The following is a 16,629-nucleotide window of genomic DNA, read 5'->3' on the forward strand; positions in this document are numbered from 1 at the left end:
AAGAAAAATTACGAAAAAATGAAAAACAATTTAATCCGATTTATATTGTAAAAAAAATGTTAATTACGAGTATTTACACCCCCGCCCCACACACACACACACACATTCCAAATGTTTCTTGCGAAAGAGTATCCCCCGCGGGAAGGGTGGCCGCCTCAATGATAATATGATTATTCAAAGTACCAGAAGTCTATCAAAATTAAATTTTAAAGTCAAATTATAGTATAAAATGCATGGACTGGAGAACCTCACAGTCAGAGAAAGAGTGAATACTGAATACAAATAAAAAAAAACTACAAAAATAGTTTCAAGTTAAGTGATTCAAGTCGGGAATCTTCTCTTATTGGGTCGAACTGCTACACTACTATATAATGGAAGGATTAACAGAGAAGAATAATATCTCTAAACACAAATCCTTACTCCTTACTACATTTTATAAGATATTTGGAGACAACAAATATTTCAAACAAATTTCAACAAATTCCTGCGTCAATTGGATCAGATCAGAAAGGAAAATGATTCTATTTTCGGTCATGCCATTAATCCACTTAAAAAATTGCACGCGAACAAAGTCGTCCTGGGTTCAGTAGAACATAGAACAGAGTCGTATATCAGGGGATGGCAATATTGTGTGCAAAAGTGTTCCATTCATTCATATTTCTTTTCATTTTTGTTTGTTGTGTGTAAATATTAGCACTATTTTTAGAGCTCGGTGGGAGGGTCCCATTCTAAAAGTAGTACCTACGTTCAAGAATGTATGACACGCATACAGCAATAATTCCATGTGGAACATCTGTCATCGTTCTAACGAGTGGCTCAAGGTAGAGTGCTCTCTTTTCCCTGGTCATCGTTTTCCGTCATCTCTTCTACAGTTCTGGCTAAGGCCTCCGCCTCAACGGACTGACTAGTGATGCCTAAGGCCGAGTCGTTACCTTCGAAAGGTCTCTCATTGGGTTGGATCTTGTGTGTGGCATGTGCCACGCTGTTTTCCACAGGTTTGGCCCAGGTGGACGACATTGACAATGCCGTCAACAGCACCATCAACGATACAGAGCCCATCCAAGAACATCCCAGTGAGGTCCAAAAAGCGGTATGCACTGTGACTGCTGGTGAGATCAAAGCGTCTGCCGAAGCTGTTACTACAAAGACCCTAAAGGGAGTCTGTGGATCGGGTAGGATATGCAAACCGAATCGATCAGATGGCATTTAACATTTTTTTTCTTGATCTAGACGAAATGAACTTGGCCTTCAAAAACCTAGAGACTAAACTTTACGCGGAGCTTCGTGAAATAAAATGGCTATTGGAGCAAGTGGCAATGGCCAATTCGGTAGAAATAAGCGCTGCCCCTCCTCCACCACCAGTGACGCAAAGGAATACCCCTTCCAATAATGTCAAACTAGATGAAATCCTAAAGGCGATGGAGACAAAGGCTAGCACAAAAAAGATGCCCATACTGAAGGAGCTGGCGACGAACCATAACGCCTTGCAGGGAGTGCGAGATGAGGAGGTTAATAAGTTCAATAATACCATGCTGGCTGACCAGGACTTTAAATTGTTTACATACTACTGGAAGTTGGAAAATTTCACGAACAGAATTGAAGACCTTTCGACGAGCAGTGTCAATAGTCCTATATTTAGCATCAGAGGCGAGTGCTTTGCAATAACAACCCCATTATATCATGAGTAAGCCTTAGCTTATTTGATTACAGGCAAATCCCTTCAGCTGAGGTGCACCTTTCATCATTTGAATCGCGAGCTACTGAACCTACAGCTGGGCTATGCCCATGTCCTACCAGGCGATCAGAAGAACATCGTTTTAGATATGGGGGGAATATTCAAGACGATGAAACATTGGACGGACGGCACGCCATTTAAGCACAAAATCTCTATACTGGATCAGAATTACAGCCACCGGAAGGCAAAGGATCTCGGCTCACAGGAGCTGACCAAACTGGAGACGGGCTTTTCCATACCGCACAGTGCACTTCTGGGCAGCACGTACATCAAGCAGAACTCGCTGTTGATACAGATCATATTGTATTTATGAATGACAGAAACAAAATTTTATTCGGTTCAGATATTAAATCAAAGAGAGACCAAAACCACGTACTATAAGTTTATATTGAACAAACTTCGGGGTCGCTCACAGTTTACTGCGTGCACCCTTGGCCTTGATGTCGAGGAATGGCAATGCGATCGGATATAGTTCCTTGCACGACTTGAAGGCTACAATGTCGCTGATGCACTTGTGACGCTCCATATTTGTGATCTCCAGTGGCTCTTCCTCCTTAGGCTCAGACACATTCTCGTCCGTTTGCTTGGACACAATGTGCACGGACAGAACGCGACGCTCGCCCCCGTCCTTAGCTATGAATTTCTGCAAATGTTAAATGTTTGTTTTAGCTGTTGAATCAAATATATAAATACTTGGATGTCACCTTGAAATAATCCACAAAGTCGGACTTTGAAATCTTGCGGAGTATTGCGACTTCGGCCTCCTCTCGCTCAAAGTGATACGTTTGCATGGCTATTTCGCCATAGAACTGGATGAATTGCTGGAATATGGTCTTCGGCTTCTCAAGCTTCTTAACGGCCAGCGCTTCTTTGTGACGCTCGAATTCATCCAAAGGCATGTCCTCAATGGCTTGCTATGGGAAACAATTACTTTCACACTTAACATTTATTTAACATATAAATAATATCGTAGATTGCTTACCAGATACGTCTGTAGGAAGTTCTCGATACGATCTTCGACAAATGTCGGATGCTTTGCCGACTGCACAATGATGCGTATACCATTGGCACCGTTTACCTTACGGACGCCACTAAAGACAATATACCCGAGCTGTTCCTTGGTCCGCAGACAGTCGTAGCAGGGCTCGGACAGCACCTGAGACACTAGATTGACCATAATGTTTGTGTGATCCGTTTGTGCGCCACATTGCAGATAGAGTTGCGTGCAGGAGCTCTTGTGGTACTCGTTCTCCTTTTCAAAAAGATAGCTGTCGCCTATTCAAAGTAAAAACTCGTTTCAGAGTTAGGTTTAAAACTTTTTATCTATGTGGCATACCAGCTAAAAGCTTATACTCTCGCTTCTTGAGCATCTGACGGGCTAGAATGGGTAGTTTAGAGGCATTGGTGGCCTCCAAGCGTGTGTTGACGCGACCAGCTACTTCGGTGGCATGCTGCTTGGTCACATTACCGAAAATAAAGCACTCTGTGTGCAGGCGTTGGAAGAACTCTTTGGCAAAGTTATTGACTCTATCGTAGGTAACAACTAAACGAATGAAAATAAGGCAGTTAGAAAAGGCAGTTTAAAGCGTTTAGGATACTTACGTTCCATAGCGTCCAGTAGCTCAACATTCGCCCAGGCATTTTCTGTCAGTAACAAAGCCAAATAGTAGATGGAATGCTGATACGGTTGCTCGGCCTTAAAGTTTTTCAGTGAACGCACATATTCCTCCTTCAATATATCGAATCGTTTCTCATCCACGCGAAAGTCAAATAAGTGATCCAACAGTTTCTCCAGCAACACTACTTGCTTGTCACTGAAGCCATGAATCGTGAACTGCCAAAAGCATTTTTCATAATTAAATAATTGTCAAATAAACGGTCAATAAAGTAAATGAACGTACATCAATGCCACCTGATTTTCCCACAACATTCAGTTTTAAGTTTGCCAATTCCGCATCGTACAGATACTCGTTGAGCTGATCCTTTAAGAGCATAACCATCATATGATTTAAATTGCAATTGAGTGGGTCCAGGGAGGCAAGCGGATTGGACATATCGAACCGCATGCACGCCTTGGGCTTGTTAAACTGATTGTCCTGCTTGTGCCACACCCTCAAAATGGGCGTGTCCAGGATAATGGTCGGATGCTTGGGTCCGTCGCTTGGAACATCGGCAATGTCGAAGTTGGTTGGTATAAAGCTGTTTGGCAGTGACAGTTTGAGGTTCTCATTCAGATCACACTTTTCCCAGCTCTGAAAGAATATCAGATCTTATAATAATATTATGGACTAGGGAGCTAGCCCGCTACAAACTAGCTTCGCTCTTGTGCTATAAATAAATAGGAGTAGGGGGGCCTCAACATACTTGCACAATATCCGTGGGTATGCGCTCCAATCCGTACTTGGTTTTGTAGTAGGGCTCTGCCTGGTCACAGGTCGGCTCAAAGCTTTGGCTAACAATTACAATTCGACTTTTGGAGGGCCTCAACTCATCCAGTAGACCGCTAATCAAATCTGGCCGCCATTCGTTGCTCAAATATGGTGCAATGAGGACTTCTTCCAAGGGAAATATCTGCATGGAGGACACGGCATGCGTGACCAAATTCTCCGGCTGTTCCTTTTCCTTGAACCGAAACCTCATTTCATTTAGCTTAACGCATTCGTCAAATATCCACTTCTTGGGACCCTCTTCGCGCAGCATGCGCAAATACTGAAATATAATATTCACAATATCATCCACATGCTCCAGGCCCTCCTGTGTTAGGTCCACCACTATGTCAAAGAACCCAAAGCCGTTTTGTGTGTTCTGATGTCCGGCCATTAGACTGCAAGAAACCACAATCAATATTAAGTTGAGTGCAACTCCATGGAAATGCATTGGGTAGAACACTTACTCATTGCACCAGCCCAGCCGTCGCAGCTCAGACAAAATGCTTCCCTTTCCCTCGTGGCCGATAAGGTGTGTCAAATAGTTGTCGGGCTGTAAGAAACCACAATTATATCGAAATCTTTCTGTATTTTATTCAAATGGATATAAATAAGCCACACGCTTGTGGTACCTTGAACTTACGCCCGATTTGTAGAACTTTGTTAAATCGTCTGTGGTAAAGCTGATTGTCAACGAACGGACATCTTTGATGGGGACTATTTTCACCTTCTGTCCGTAACGATCCTCTCCATACGGGTGACGTGGCCATTCTGGCACCGCCACGCTTTTGTTCTCAATTTCAGAGAACTTCTCCATGACCATGCTCTCCAGTTCGTTGAGGGATTCTGTAAATATTCATTTTGTAGTTCTAAATAGCCCAAAGATAACCAAGAATACCTTTTCCAATGACAGCGAGGCACATTATGTTGGCCGAGTACCACTCTTTGTGGAATTTAAGCAGTTCCTCGCGCACATCAATGTTCATGGACTTGGGTATTTCGGAGAGCGTGGTCTTGTTGCCGCTACCAAATTTACTATACGCATGATCCGGCTTGGCCAAGTGCCGATGCACCTGTTTGATGCGCCACAGATCGCTGGGCAAATTCTTCTCATGCTCCGAGTTGACCTGCAACGAGTTTTTTGTTAGTGCCCATATCTGGGTGAATCGAGGATGGAGTTGGGTATTTACTGCATTGATCTCCCTCTCTGTGGCACTGGGCGTGAACAGTGGAGCAATAAAGAACTGGGCAAAGCGATCCAAGGCTCCGTCAAGCTTGTCAGGTGCCACGTGGAAGTGGTACTTCGTCATGAGGGGATAGGTGGCGGCGTTGCTGCTGCCACCGCTCTGCGAGAGGTATGTCGTGTAGCCATTCTCATGCGGATACTTCTCCGTGCCCAAGAACAGCATGTGCTCGCAGAAGTGAGCCAGTCCGGGAAGATTTTGTGGGTCAGACATGTGGCTGCAATTGACCCGATATGAATTAATTAACAAATCCCATCCACCTCGGGCAACGTACATACCCCACTTGAACGGAGAGTGCAGCAGCTGACACATCGGTGTTTGGATCGCTGATGAGCAGTACTTTAAGGCCATTTTCCAATTGAAGGCCTCGGTAGTCGCGGGTGTCCTGCTGCGATTTCTCGATATTGTTTAACCTGCAAGATACATACTATATTTTTGTGAGATCATCAGCAAAGCGAACAGTTGTTACTTTACCGCAGAATTGGCTCCATTTGCTCTGGCTTTTTCGGTAATAGTTTTTGGGAATTTGTCTCGCTCAGAGTCATCTTGGATTTAGGAAACGAGCCAAATGATCGCTGAGCAGCTATAAACTGTGACTTTTGTGTATTCAATCTGCCAAATTAAATTATTTTTAAACTGTGGTGTCTTTGATGTAATGCACGAACGAACCGTCGACTTAGAAGAGCTGTTATGGTGAAAATCGATTTTCTACAGGAAAAATACATTGAGTGGAGTATCTGTCAAATTGTTTCCGGCTTTAACTAGTGCCTATGAGAAGGATTCTCCTCCGGTAAATTAATAAAATATAATTTTTTGCAAAATTTTTAATTACACTATTCGTTTTGCAACAACAATAACTATTAACATATGTACGTCAAGAGTTGCCACATCGTAAAAAAAATTCTGTTAAATATTCATATTGGATCGATATATAATACAGAAAAATATTTTTTAAAAGCAATCGATCTATCGCACTATATATTTTGAAAATGAGACGGTATATTTCATAGGGTCAGACGGTATATTTATTAGATGAATCCTTGGGGAAATGTAGGAAAAATATCCAATAACTACCAATTACGAAGTCTACAAAATAAAGCTCAGCTCTCTCGCTCACCCATACATATAGAGTACATTGATCCATATATATATATACATGCATGATAGATTTGATTGGAAAAGAAACGAAAAAAGGGAGAGACGGTCACGGGAGGCGCATCTAGTGGACGGACCAGAGGACCAAGTTCATCTTACGGGCTTTCCTCAATGGCTCTTATGTGTAGCGGATCGACGACTCGCTGTCGACTGTCGACTGGCTGGGCAAGAAAATGTGCCTTAAAACTAGAAAATTTAGTTTAGTGCGGTGCAATATGGATTTAAATATTGCCAGTTTAGGACACAGTGTATAGCTCATACACTTCTATTCATACTTTTATACTCTTCATATTACTTTTGATTTCTTACAGTAAAACACCTTGTTGAGCGGTCTGCATATACTCTAGAGAAAAGGATATTGTAGAGTTGAGGAAATGTCTGTCATCTCAGGCTCCAATGAATGCAGAAACTAGTAAATATCTCAGCGAAAATTTTGCAGTTTATGGTCTTCTTACAGAGACCAAGAATAGGTATCGCGATCGAGATGTGTATATATACAGAAAACTTATTCTTATGCACAAATTGGTCTAAAACATGTAAATCTAAAAAACGGCATTAGTAGTGTTTCAAATCAGCTAGGAAAACAAATTGTACCTAATTAATGAAATGAAATAGGGTATAACGGTGTCCATACTAATAGCGTATACCTGTTGACCAGCCACAATTACGTAGAATTCCAAACACATTTACGTTTTATGCTTTGACCATTTTTGCTTAAACTTTAATTTAGGCACAATCCAATAAAAAAAGAGTACTTAATCTTGTAGAAAATATATTCATCAATATGATAAAATTATATGTTAAGGACTGAGAGCCCTATCTAGCGAGTAATATTCAACCAAATATCAAAATCGAGGAATATAATTTCTGATCATGGACAGGAACGATTAACCCATTGTAGCCCAGTGGTTATTAAAATACTCTTCACGAAAATGATGAAACTTAAAGAATTTTAGCGCAGTTTAGATAAATGATATCGTGGTTTTTGTTTAAGCAAAGATAAAGGAGAAGATGGACCAACAAGAGTAATTATTATTCGTATTATTTTCCGTGGTTTAACTCTAGTTGTTATCCTGTTTAAATAAAGGGGGCTTAAGTGGGATAAGTTCGGTTTTTCATCGGTATATGTATATTTTGAAAATGAAACTGCATTTTATCCGTTTATTCTGGTACTCCGCATGAAATAAAAGCTAATGAGTCAACAACAGTGCAGCGGAAACGCAACGATGGCATTTTTCTTACCATGAAGCGCGTTTAACCAGGACCTGTGTTGTGGTTTATGTGTTGGTACAAAAATAAATGGCAATTTATTGTAAAAATGTTGTGCTTTAGTGTGTGTGTTGATAATAAGTGCAATACGCAAAAGTAAGAACATTGGGCCAAACGCGTACAATTTGAGCTTGTGAGGCAGATAGCTCAAGGTATGTGTTCACTGTATCTCATTTATTTAGTTGCTAATCATCCAGCTGGACCGACAATCAAATCAATTGCCAATACAAATTGTTTATTCACCGTGTGCACCCACACAGAGGTAATGCGTGCTAAAAAGTGCAAGTGAATGTCACATTGATGTTTTCTTCGGCATAAAAGTTGTAATTTATTTAATACATGGCATGTACGATGGTCGTGTCCGGGGATGGATGGCTGTTTAAACGGTTTCCTTTCCTAAGATTTTCCTAAGAAAACCTCAGAGCAGAGCGTGAGTGTGAGGGAGCTTTAAGATCCACATACTATTTTATTAGTGTAGGTGCGCCGAGTTTGTGTGCGTTCGTGCTCGTGCTATGTGTGCGTGTGTGTGTTGGGGGGGTAAGAGAAAATCAATAGGCAAGCAAAATAAAAAGGAGACATTTCGGCATTCACGAAAAGATGGCAATCAGAGCATGATGCATGACTAAGACCCTTATGATACCCTATCTTTTGATCTAAAAACAGAATAACCTCTGGAATTTCAGCTAAATTAAACCTAGATTACCCATAATTAAGTTTCTTTCTATCTTTGTTGACAATGCAACCGACCGACCTCTTTAATTGCTATCTCCTTTGGCGTAATTTGCGATAATATTATTTACTTGACTTGACTTGAGCCTCCCGCTTCATAAATTACAATTATAAGTCAAGATTGTGCCAAAAAACAAAAACAAATCAAACGAAGCCCCGCGCTTGTTCTTGTTTTCTTTTCATTATCAATTGATTGTTGAAAGTCTCGAATTGTTAATCTGTTGTTTAAACTCCAACTACAGAAGTTCTAGTACTTTTGTGTTCGATCGAAAAATGTTAAAACGTTGCTAGCTGCCGTGGGTATCGATTTGCCTCTTCCTATGTTTGATTTAATTTGAATTGTTCCAGTTCCAAAAATAGACTGAAGCTCTCGATCTCAAGATCGACCTCAGGATCGCCCGACAATGCAGATCTTACACATGCAGTGTCTGGTGTGTGTGGTCTCTTTGTCGCTGAGGTTTGAGCGCAGATATTGTTATTGCAGATCCAATTAAATTCAATTAGAGACGAGACCAAAAGAGCTGCTTGGACGGGAGCCAGTGCGTGCCTCGGCAGGGGTCAATGCATTGTCATTTTGTATGAGAGGATCGTGCCACGCGTAGCTCTAAAAAAGATCATTAAAAAATGCGTGTCTCTTCTGGAGTAACATAACAATAAATGACTGACCTAAAGTTTATAGGTAATTTGTGCTATCAAATGTAGGTAGTTAAAATTGGAAGTTTTTTTCACAAAAGAAAGGGGCTGGATAGTTCTCCAGTCGAGCATATCGACTTCAGAGTTCTTACTGCGTCTGTGTATTATTAATTAATTATCATATCTCGACTTCACGAGATTGTTGAATAAAAACTTAGCATGTGCCCTCGAATTTATCCAATCTTAATCGATTTGTAAAGCAACAGCAATATCCCACTGTATGGAAAGATTCTTAATTGTGGCTTGCTTTACGCCTTTTACTGGTTTCCATTGAAAAACGTAAACATAGCAGAACAGGTACAATTATTACTCTAGTGACGAAAGCACACCCCACCCTATGGTAACGGTATGGCCGAGAGGGTTACACTTGATTAGCACATGCCGAAAATGGATTTTCTTATCCTAATATCGTTAAACCAATGAATAAGAAGACAAGCTTTAGTCGAACGTCTATTCCGCAACACAAAAATACAAAATGTTCATAAGGGCAGGAGGAAATATCTATAACTAATTTGTTCGTTCGTTCCGCGAGTAATAAGTATACGATCTTCGAAAGCAATCTAAAACCTCCATAATCTGCTGATCTATGTACTTATACCATATTTACATAGAGAAAAATTAGTTGATTTGCTTTTCTTTTTTCTTTTTATAGTCCAGAATCCAGTTGTGGGAACCCAGAACCCGAGCCCGAACCCTTTCAGTTGGCTTCCTGTCGAACATGGATAACGAACAGCCCCATCAAGAGCTGGTTAAGTGCGTACTGGTGGGAGACACAGCAGTGGGTAAGACGCGACTTATCTGTGCACGAGCCTGCAACAAGCATGTTTCGCTCTCGCAGCTGCTTTCCACGCATGTACCAACCGTGTGGGCGATCGATCAGTATCGCATATACAAAGACGTAAGCTGCAATCGTTCCTACATGTATGCATTCCATATAATTCCTTTATTATCTTCAAGGTACTTGAAAGGTCATGGGAGGTGGTCGATGGAGTGAATGTCTCGCTGCGGCTGTGGGACACATTCGGCGATCATGACAAAGACCGACGGTTTGCTTACGGACGGTTGGTCAACAATTCTATAGAATGATTGCCTTTTTAGAGCGTATCTAATCTTTGCGCTTCTCTTTGGCAGATCCGATGTGGTGCTTCTGTGCTTCTCTATCGCGAGCCCCATTTCATTGCGAAACTGCAAGGTTATGTGGTATCCCGAAATACGACGGTTCTGTCCCGATGTGCCCGTGATACTCGTGGGCTGCAAAAACGATCTGCGTTATATGTACCGCGATGAGAATTATCTGTCGTATTTTGGTGAAAAGGGTACATTTGTGCGGTACGCTATTTTACACACCTCAAGCTCAAGTCCCAACGTTTACCTCTTTCTGCCTCTTTTTGTTTGTTTTAGGGCCGCCCTAAAGAGCGACCTGGTCATGCCGGACGAGGCACGAGCTGTGGCCAAGGAGCTGGGCGTTGCCTACTACGAGACCAGTGTCTTTACGTACTTTGGCGTGAATGAAGTGTTCGAGAATGCCATCCGTTCGGCGTTGATTGCCCGTCGTCAGCAGAGGTTCTGGATGACAAACCTGAAGAAGGTGCAGAAACCGTTGCTGCAGGCACCGTTTCGGCCGCCAAAACCGCCGCCACCAGAGGTCACCGTGATGGTGGGTCACTACCGGCAGGATATCTACAACATGTTCCTGTCGCAAGCCTACACAGACCTCATCCTGGTGGGGGCAGGGGGAACCAAGTTTGCCGTGCATAGATTTATGCTGTCTGCCGCATCTAGTACATTCCAGCGTCTCCTGAGCACAGAGCTAAGCGACATGGGAGGTCGCAGTAGCAGCGAGTCCAGTATGGTCAGCTCAACGTTCGGAGAGGCGACCATTGCGGACTTTAACGACGACACTGAATCTCTTATCCGCTACGAATCCCGAACACAGCGGTATGTGATGACAGTTGTCTTTGAATCTGGAACCTGCGCTAACACCCTTTATTTTTGTATGGTCACAGGATGTGGGAACATTTAAAGCGACGCTCTAGCTATCAGGCCCTGCCTCTAGAGTCAAAGCATTCCAACGATCTGTACAGAGAGCTACATCATCCCGTTCTACAGAGCATACGGCTAATGCAGGTGGAGAACCAGCGTGGCGTGAACGGACTGCAAACAATTGTGACGCTCAGCAAGCTCATCTCGCCCCAGGCCCTGCACCAATGCCTCAGGTTTATTTATACGGGCACCATTGACAAAAGCTGCAACAATCTGCAGGTAAAGAAAGCCAACCATTCTGCCTCCATGGTGACATTTTCAATCGATTGTGCTTACTGACAGGAAATCAGAGATGCCGCCGATTTGTTAGAACTTCCGCAATTGACGCAGCTTCTGTCCAAGCCACAAACTGTTATGGACAGCTCCTCCAGTGATGAACCAAATCCGCACATTTGTCTTGTAAGCTATGCCTTCTGATTATGTCTATTCCGATTTAACTCGCTCTTTCCTTACTATTTCAGCGCATCAAAGAAAGTCTGGAGCGTCATTGCATTGGGGACGGCTGCTTCAGCGATGTCACCTTCGAGTTGGATGACGGTTTAATGAAGGTGAGAGGATATATATTTGGAGAAGAGGCAGCCACGTCCTTGCTCCGAGATTTATTTATTGTTCGACAACTGCTGTCTACCAGACGCACAACCGAAATATGACTTTTTTTTTTATTATTTTTAAACGGCAAGGGTCGCGACTCTATGTTTGTACCCGATCCTCAGTTAGTATATGTACATGTCAGCTTTTTTATATCTGCCTCTTTTTTCTCTATACTCACAACAACACCAGCTGTTTTATCTCGCTCCCCTCCGCCAGAGCGCGCACACTGCATGAGGAAGAGTGTGACAGACAGAAAAAAGGGGGGGAGAGAGAGAGAGAGAAAATTAGTAAGCGCGTGAAAGGCGTACCGTTGCCACTGCACTTTCATTTGTTCCTTTTGTCTATAAAAATGATCCAATCTTATCCAGATTCGGCAATCTGGTGGATATGATCATTCTCTATGATTCTGCAAGGAAGGGGGCGGGACAAACATTTTGAAACAAACTTGATTCAGTGTGATATCACAGAGGTCCGTACACCAAATTTGGTTACTCTAGAACTCTAAGAACTAGGCGTCAAACAAGACGGACAGACCGACAAAGCTCTATCGACTCGGCTATCGATGCTTAGAGGAATATATGTACCTGTCTGTACTTTATGGTTTTGGAAACGCATCCTTCTGGGTGTTACACAGCCATTTGCACCACAAATCGAATATACCCCCATACTCTATAAGTATCGTGTATAAAAACCCTGCCCACGTCTACTTAAAATATTTTTCTTCGGTAAATTTTGTAATTCTTACAGGCACACCGGGCTGTACTGGTGGGACGGTGCGACGTGATGCGCGCCATGCTGCTAGGCGACTTTCGCGAAGCCCATTCCAATGTGGTAAGAGTCTTAGATGAGGATGCAGTAGTAGGATTTGCTATTATGTGTGTGTGTGTTTATTAACAATCTCAAGTTTCTTTGTGTGTTAGATCGTATTCCCTGGCGTTACAATCTACACATTCCATAAGCTACTGTGCTATCTGTACACTGACCAGATTCCACCTATTTCGGCCGTCAAATGTCTCAATCTGCTAGAGCTAGCCAATCGATTATGCCTGCCGCGTCTGCTCAATCTAGTTGAGTGCCGAGTCATCGAGGATCTCACACTAATTTCACAGAACGAAACCAATGAAACAGTGGATCATTGCTTAAAGTTGCTGGAGCCAGTAAAGGTTAGTAATTGGCCATTGTGAAGTATTTGCATTACTAATTGTGTTTTCCTGCGCAGCTGCACAACGCACATCAGTTGGCCGAATGGTGCATGTCGTATCTGTGCGTCAATTACAACATTATTTGTAAGTTCTCACTCAAGGGCCTGAAGGCGCTGCACCAGGATAATCAAGAATATTTGCGGGAACATCGCTGGCCACCCGTGTGGTATCTGAAGGACTACGACTACTATCAGCGCTGTTTAAACGAGCTGAACAAGGAAGTAAAGCTAAAGAGCTCGCGTCGAGACTCGCCCAGCGATGACGAGGGCTGTTTGTGCTTTACAGGAGGTAAGTGGTCACACACTCTTCATTCTATCTCTCCCACATCCCACATCCCAACATGGTGTACCCAGACACCTCCAAAAGTTCAGGCGAGTTAAGGCTTCAATCGAACTAGTTTTCACACACAATTTTTAATGTTTTTAACATATGTACTTAAAATTACTTTTGTGTTGGAAAAAGTCGCCGACGGCGGTTTTTACTTATGTACATATATAAATTCATCGGTTCTCTGAGGCCTAGTTACGATTTTCCGTTTGTTATAATTTCCTTGCTCTCTCATGTAAAAACTCAAATCCATCTTCGCGATAATTAATGTGCAAAATTGGGAAAAAGTGTTCTCTTGCTGGCTGCTAGGTAAATCGAAGCGAGGTACGGGCGGAGACAACAGCGGGACCACAGCGGGGCAAACGGGCAACAACAGCACATCCGATAATCAAATCTTCAATAGCACGGCCAACTCGATAAACCATATTGATCTTGAGGCTGACATGGATCTGAATCTCTGACACCCGGCCCTAGGGCAAGGAAGGTTCGTAAAACATAATGAAAGAATCATAATTCACCTAATAGTTTTTGTTTATTTGCAGATCACTGCGTTTTATTGTCATCCTGCCGGTACTGATCTGCTTTATCTGTACGATTTTAAGTATTTTGATACTTTTCCAAATCCACACATAACAAACCCTATGGGACTGGACTGGGAGTGGCGTGTCTGCAATACATAGGAGCGCAAATTTGCCTTAGTGATTATTAGATTTATACATATATAAGTACATATATGTATATATAATATATAAAGGCCGAACCTGAACAAAGAAGCATTTCGAAAAGTGCTTCGGATTTCTTATATTTATACGCCTATACATATATGTATATATTATGCAAAGCATGGTACGAGTACTGGAGTATTGGAGCGGCACATGCACCTCGGGCGATGCGAAGCATTTCGCTGTATTGCCTTACAATATATTGGATGTACACTTTTCTCGTTCTGTATATGATACTATAATGGATAGGAAAACAAAGCATGTATGTCTCGTGTATTTTCGAATTCCTACTTATGGAAACATTTGTCTAGCCATAGCCATAAGCCATAGTTTATTATAAGGACGCATTTTGTACAGAATGAAAATAGAATAAAGCAAACTATAAACGTACTTTTCGTGCGGAATCTCTTTAATGCACAAATCAAACACCAAAGTGATTTTTGGCATAGCTTAAATAAAAATTATACAAAAAAACACTAATACAAAGTTTTAACTATGCGCTGCTAACACTCTTGCAGTGGTTTAACGGTTCTGGTACTTGGTAGAGAGACGCTAGCCTCCTCAACTTCAAGGTTTGCCAACATTTCAATCATCTCTTGATCACTAATTACGACCTCCAGTCTCTCGTTGTTGTTGATAACGGCTGCATTCGATACTGAATTAGTTTCCCCACACAGAGCGCGCAGTTCATTTTCGAGCTGATCATCTTCCTGGGTGGAGGCTGTATCTAATACGCCATTGGACAGGACATCTTGGACCTCTCTGTGCTGTTCCAGAGTTTCTTGCACATCGGCCAGAACTTCATCGACATTGTCGTACTTGAGGCCAGAGTTGGAGAGAATTTTTTGCAATGTGCTGGAGCCAATTTTATATGCATCGCGAACTACGCCACTGTTTTGGGCCTCTTCCACGCTAGAAAGGAGCAATTCAATGTTGTATAGTGCAAGGCTGCGTCGCTCTGAAAATCACAATCGAAAGAGTTAAAGAACTGTAGCCAAGGCTAAGAGGGATCATTTACACTACCGTGATTCTTTTCAACCAGATGCCTTTTGCGAAGGTATGTCTTGGCCATTTGCCGCTTATTCTCCTTTATGTACTGACGCGCCTTCTCGTCGTTTGCCTTGATTTCCTCCTCTAGGTTCTGCAGCTGCTTAAGTAGATCTGCTTGTGTGATCTGTAGACGGTGAACGCCAAGATCTAATTCATTAATGCTAAGATCGTCTGTTTCCTTGACTACATTGAATAAAGTTAGGGATCAGTATTGGCTCTCCGTTATAGTCAGTGTCTCAGCACTTACATGGTATTTTTATTAAATGAATGCAACGCGCTTGCTTTTCGGTTTTGAACTCCAACCCAACCAGATGACGGGCATGCAGGGTGATCAGGCAAGCAAAGATGTCCTTCTCCGAATGGATGCGAATGTGATGGACGTCGCAAAGGGACTTGAACGCATCAAAATGGAACAGTTTTCCTCGGTTCTCGGGCAATATCTTCTTAACCATAAGGCCGCAAATGTCCTGGGTGCGAATGAGTCAACGATTGTAAGCAGTTAAAGTTACTGTGTGTTCTCCTTACATTTAAAACTTCCAGATGTATCCATTCCACTAGTTTCGTCGCCTCCACATCCTCGCCCACAACGCTGTGCTTTAACTTGAGCCAGCTCCAGGATAAAGGACGTTTTACCAGGCTGTTTATCAGCCATCCGGTCCAGCTATTTTCTAGATCATGATCGGTGCGCGGTCGGATCTGATTCTGCTGGTACATCTCCGATAAAACTGTATCCAGACAGGCAGGCAGTTGGTCGCCTCTCATGAGTTTTAGTTGCAGATCCCGCAAACTAAACGTGATTTGGCCCCAAAACTTGAGGTATTGCGTTACAAGATCTTTCCAGAATTTCATCTTTGTCTCATAATCTTCAATGTTTAAATGACGCGGGCGAAACGTTGCGAAATGAATTTGCATAATTTCTACGTCTTCCCAGCAAGCAGGGAAACTAAATTTTAATTTTTCCGTATCACGAGCCATTGCGCTCAGTTTTTAAATCCACTTTCCAGATTAAATAAATTAAATGCCTGATTTTTTGTTGTTGTGTTCCGTGTCTTGACAGTTTTACCAGCTGTTTTGCAGTGTTGGAAAGTTTAAAAAGAAGAATTTAAATAAATAAAATAACAACACATACTCAAACACACAAACCCATTACAGCAACTTCAAAATGAGTTTCAGAACTAACCTTACAGTATATAATGTATGTACACATTTACATATACAATACATTTTACATAATTAAATATTTTGAAATGGCAACAAGATGTTGAGCCGTTATGGACTATTTTGGTATCTATTAAACACCTAACAGCACTGGTACCATCACTTACTCTTCGGTATACTTTGGCGTGAAAATTGAGATGAAGGTATATTTATTATCACTATAAAACAGTGTATTTTCTTGCTTATTTTGAACGGGAACAAGAAATGCTTTCCCAAATGCCAAGG

The 16,629-nt window shown here is 42.2% G+C and overlaps 4 protein-coding genes and 1 long non-coding RNA gene across 9 annotated transcripts; 2 read left to right on the forward strand and 3 right to left on the reverse strand.

Annotated features, from left to right (window-relative positions):
- The first annotated feature begins 62 nt into the window (after positions 1 to 62).
- On the forward strand, positions 63 to 2,225 carry LOC4813976 (uncharacterized). The gene is made up of 3 exons (XM_001354097.4): positions 63 to 1,172; positions 1,231 to 1,647; positions 1,711 to 2,225. The coding sequence occupies exons 1-3, from the start codon at positions 911 to 913 to the stop codon at positions 2,046 to 2,048; spliced, it is 1,017 nt and encodes a 338-aa protein (XP_001354133.4). The 5' UTR covers positions 63 to 910; the 3' UTR covers positions 2,049 to 2,225.
- On the reverse strand, positions 2,026 to 6,304 carry Ide (Insulin degrading metalloproteinase). 2 transcript variants are annotated; one of them, XM_001354096.4, is made up of 14 exons: positions 6,075 to 6,304; positions 5,880 to 6,017; positions 5,684 to 5,818; positions 5,352 to 5,622; positions 5,060 to 5,288; positions 4,805 to 5,007; positions 4,629 to 4,714; positions 4,100 to 4,559; positions 3,637 to 3,987; positions 3,338 to 3,569; positions 3,072 to 3,278; positions 2,718 to 3,010; positions 2,440 to 2,649; positions 2,026 to 2,378 (listed from the first exon to the last, which is right to left on the reverse strand). In XM_001354096.4, the coding sequence occupies exons 1-14, from the start codon at positions 6,128 to 6,130 to the stop codon at positions 2,145 to 2,147; spliced, it is 3,105 nt and encodes a 1,034-aa protein (XP_001354132.2). In that variant the 5' UTR covers positions 6,131 to 6,304; the 3' UTR covers positions 2,026 to 2,144. The 2 variants fall into 2 exon arrangements, with proteins under 2 accessions (XP_001354132.2, XP_015043504.2); XM_015188018.2 differs by lacking the exons at positions 5,352 to 5,622; positions 5,684 to 5,818; positions 5,880 to 6,017; positions 6,075 to 6,304 and having other exon boundaries at positions 4,794 to 5,007; positions 5,060 to 5,201.
- A 1,349-nt stretch (positions 6,305 to 7,653) lies between these two features.
- RhoBTB (Rho-related BTB domain containing) lies at positions 7,654 to 14,526 on the forward strand. Of its 4 annotated transcripts, none has more exons than XM_033384379.1 (13): positions 7,654 to 7,981; positions 9,904 to 10,149; positions 10,209 to 10,312; positions 10,383 to 10,580; positions 10,653 to 11,189; positions 11,258 to 11,513; positions 11,577 to 11,693; positions 11,756 to 11,842; positions 12,633 to 12,716; positions 12,806 to 13,048; positions 13,105 to 13,375; positions 13,703 to 13,898; positions 13,957 to 14,526. In XM_033384379.1, the coding sequence occupies exons 2-12, from the start codon at positions 9,970 to 9,972 to the stop codon at positions 13,873 to 13,875; spliced, it is 2,250 nt and encodes a 749-aa protein (XP_033240270.1). In that variant the 5' UTR covers positions 7,654 to 7,981; positions 9,904 to 9,969; the 3' UTR covers positions 13,876 to 13,898; positions 13,957 to 14,526. The 4 variants fall into 4 exon arrangements, with proteins under 4 accessions (XP_033240270.1, XP_001354131.4, XP_033240269.1 ...); XM_001354095.4 differs by lacking the exon at positions 7,654 to 7,981 and adding an exon at positions 7,983 to 8,091; XM_033384378.1 differs by lacking the exon at positions 7,654 to 7,981 and adding an exon at positions 7,983 to 8,091 and having other exon boundaries at positions 13,724 to 13,898.
- On the reverse strand, positions 7,712 to 9,904 carry LOC117185003 (uncharacterized). Its single transcript, XR_004470492.1, has 2 exons — positions 9,225 to 9,904; positions 7,712 to 9,162 (listed from the first exon to the last, which is right to left on the reverse strand). It is a non-coding gene; the product is annotated as an uncharacterized lncRNA (long non-coding RNA).
- Positions 14,525 to 16,269, reverse strand: LOC4813973 (charged multivesicular body protein 7). Its single transcript, XM_001354094.4, has 4 exons — positions 15,712 to 16,269; positions 15,434 to 15,653; positions 15,160 to 15,369; positions 14,525 to 15,094 (listed from the first exon to the last, which is right to left on the reverse strand). The coding sequence occupies exons 1-4, from the start codon at positions 16,159 to 16,161 to the stop codon at positions 14,640 to 14,642; spliced, it is 1,335 nt and encodes a 444-aa protein (XP_001354130.3). The 5' UTR covers positions 16,162 to 16,269; the 3' UTR covers positions 14,525 to 14,639.
- Positions 16,270 to 16,629: the final 360 nt, after the last annotated feature.

This window comes from Drosophila pseudoobscura, chromosome X, assembly GCF_009870125.1.
Source record: "Drosophila pseudoobscura strain MV-25-SWS-2005 chromosome X, UCI_Dpse_MV25, whole genome shotgun sequence".
NCBI classification, from domain to species: Eukaryota; Metazoa; Arthropoda; class Insecta; order Diptera; family Drosophilidae; genus Drosophila; species Drosophila pseudoobscura.

Excerpts from the sequence above, each read along its gene's own strand:
- LOC4813976 (XM_001354097.4), top strand. The coding sequence starts at position 911 with ATGCCTAAGGCCGAGTCGTTACCTTCGAAAGGTCTCTCATTGGGTTGG. Across the intron at positions 1,173-1,230 it reads AAAGGGAGTCTGTGGATCGG|ACGAAATGAACTTGGCCTTC; the intron begins GTAGGATATGCA and ends TTCTTGATCTAG. Across the intron at positions 1,648-1,710 it reads TCCTATATTTAGCATCAGAG|GCAAATCCCTTCAGCTGAGG; the intron begins GCGAGTGCTTTG and ends ATTTGATTACAG.
- Ide (XM_001354096.4), bottom strand. The coding sequence starts at position 6,130 with ATGTATTTTTCCTGTAGAAAATCGATTTTCACCATAACAGCTCTTCTA. Across the intron at positions 4,560-4,628 it reads CGGCTGGGCTGGTGCAATGA|TCTAATGGCCGGACATCAGA; the intron begins GTAAGTGTTCTA and ends GGTTTCTTGCAG. Across the intron at positions 2,379-2,439 it reads ACTTTGTGGATTATTTCAAG|AAATTCATAGCTAAGGACGG; the intron begins GTGACATCCAAG and ends TAACATTTGCAG.
- RhoBTB (XM_001354095.4), top strand. The coding sequence starts at position 7,984 with ATGTGTTCACTGTATCTCATTTATTTAGTTGCTAATCATCCAGCTGGA. Across the intron at positions 10,313-10,382 it reads CGACGGTTTGCTTACGGACG|ATCCGATGTGGTGCTTCTGT; the intron begins GTTGGTCAACAA and ends TCTCTTTGGCAG. Across the intron at positions 13,376-13,702 it reads CTGTTTGTGCTTTACAGGAG|TGTTCTCTTGCTGGCTGCTA; the intron begins GTAAGTGGTCAC and ends ATTGGGAAAAAG.
- LOC4813973 (XM_001354094.4), bottom strand. The coding sequence starts at position 16,161 with ATGGCTCGTGATACGGAAAAATTAAAATTTAGTTTCCCTGCTTGCTGG. Across the intron at positions 15,654-15,711 it reads TACATCTGGAAGTTTTAAAT|GACATTTGCGGCCTTATGGT; the intron begins GTAAGGAGAACA and ends ATTCGCACCCAG. Across the intron at positions 15,095-15,159 it reads TCTGGTTGAAAAGAATCACG|AGCGACGCAGCCTTGCACTA; the intron begins GTAGTGTAAATG and ends TGTGATTTTCAG.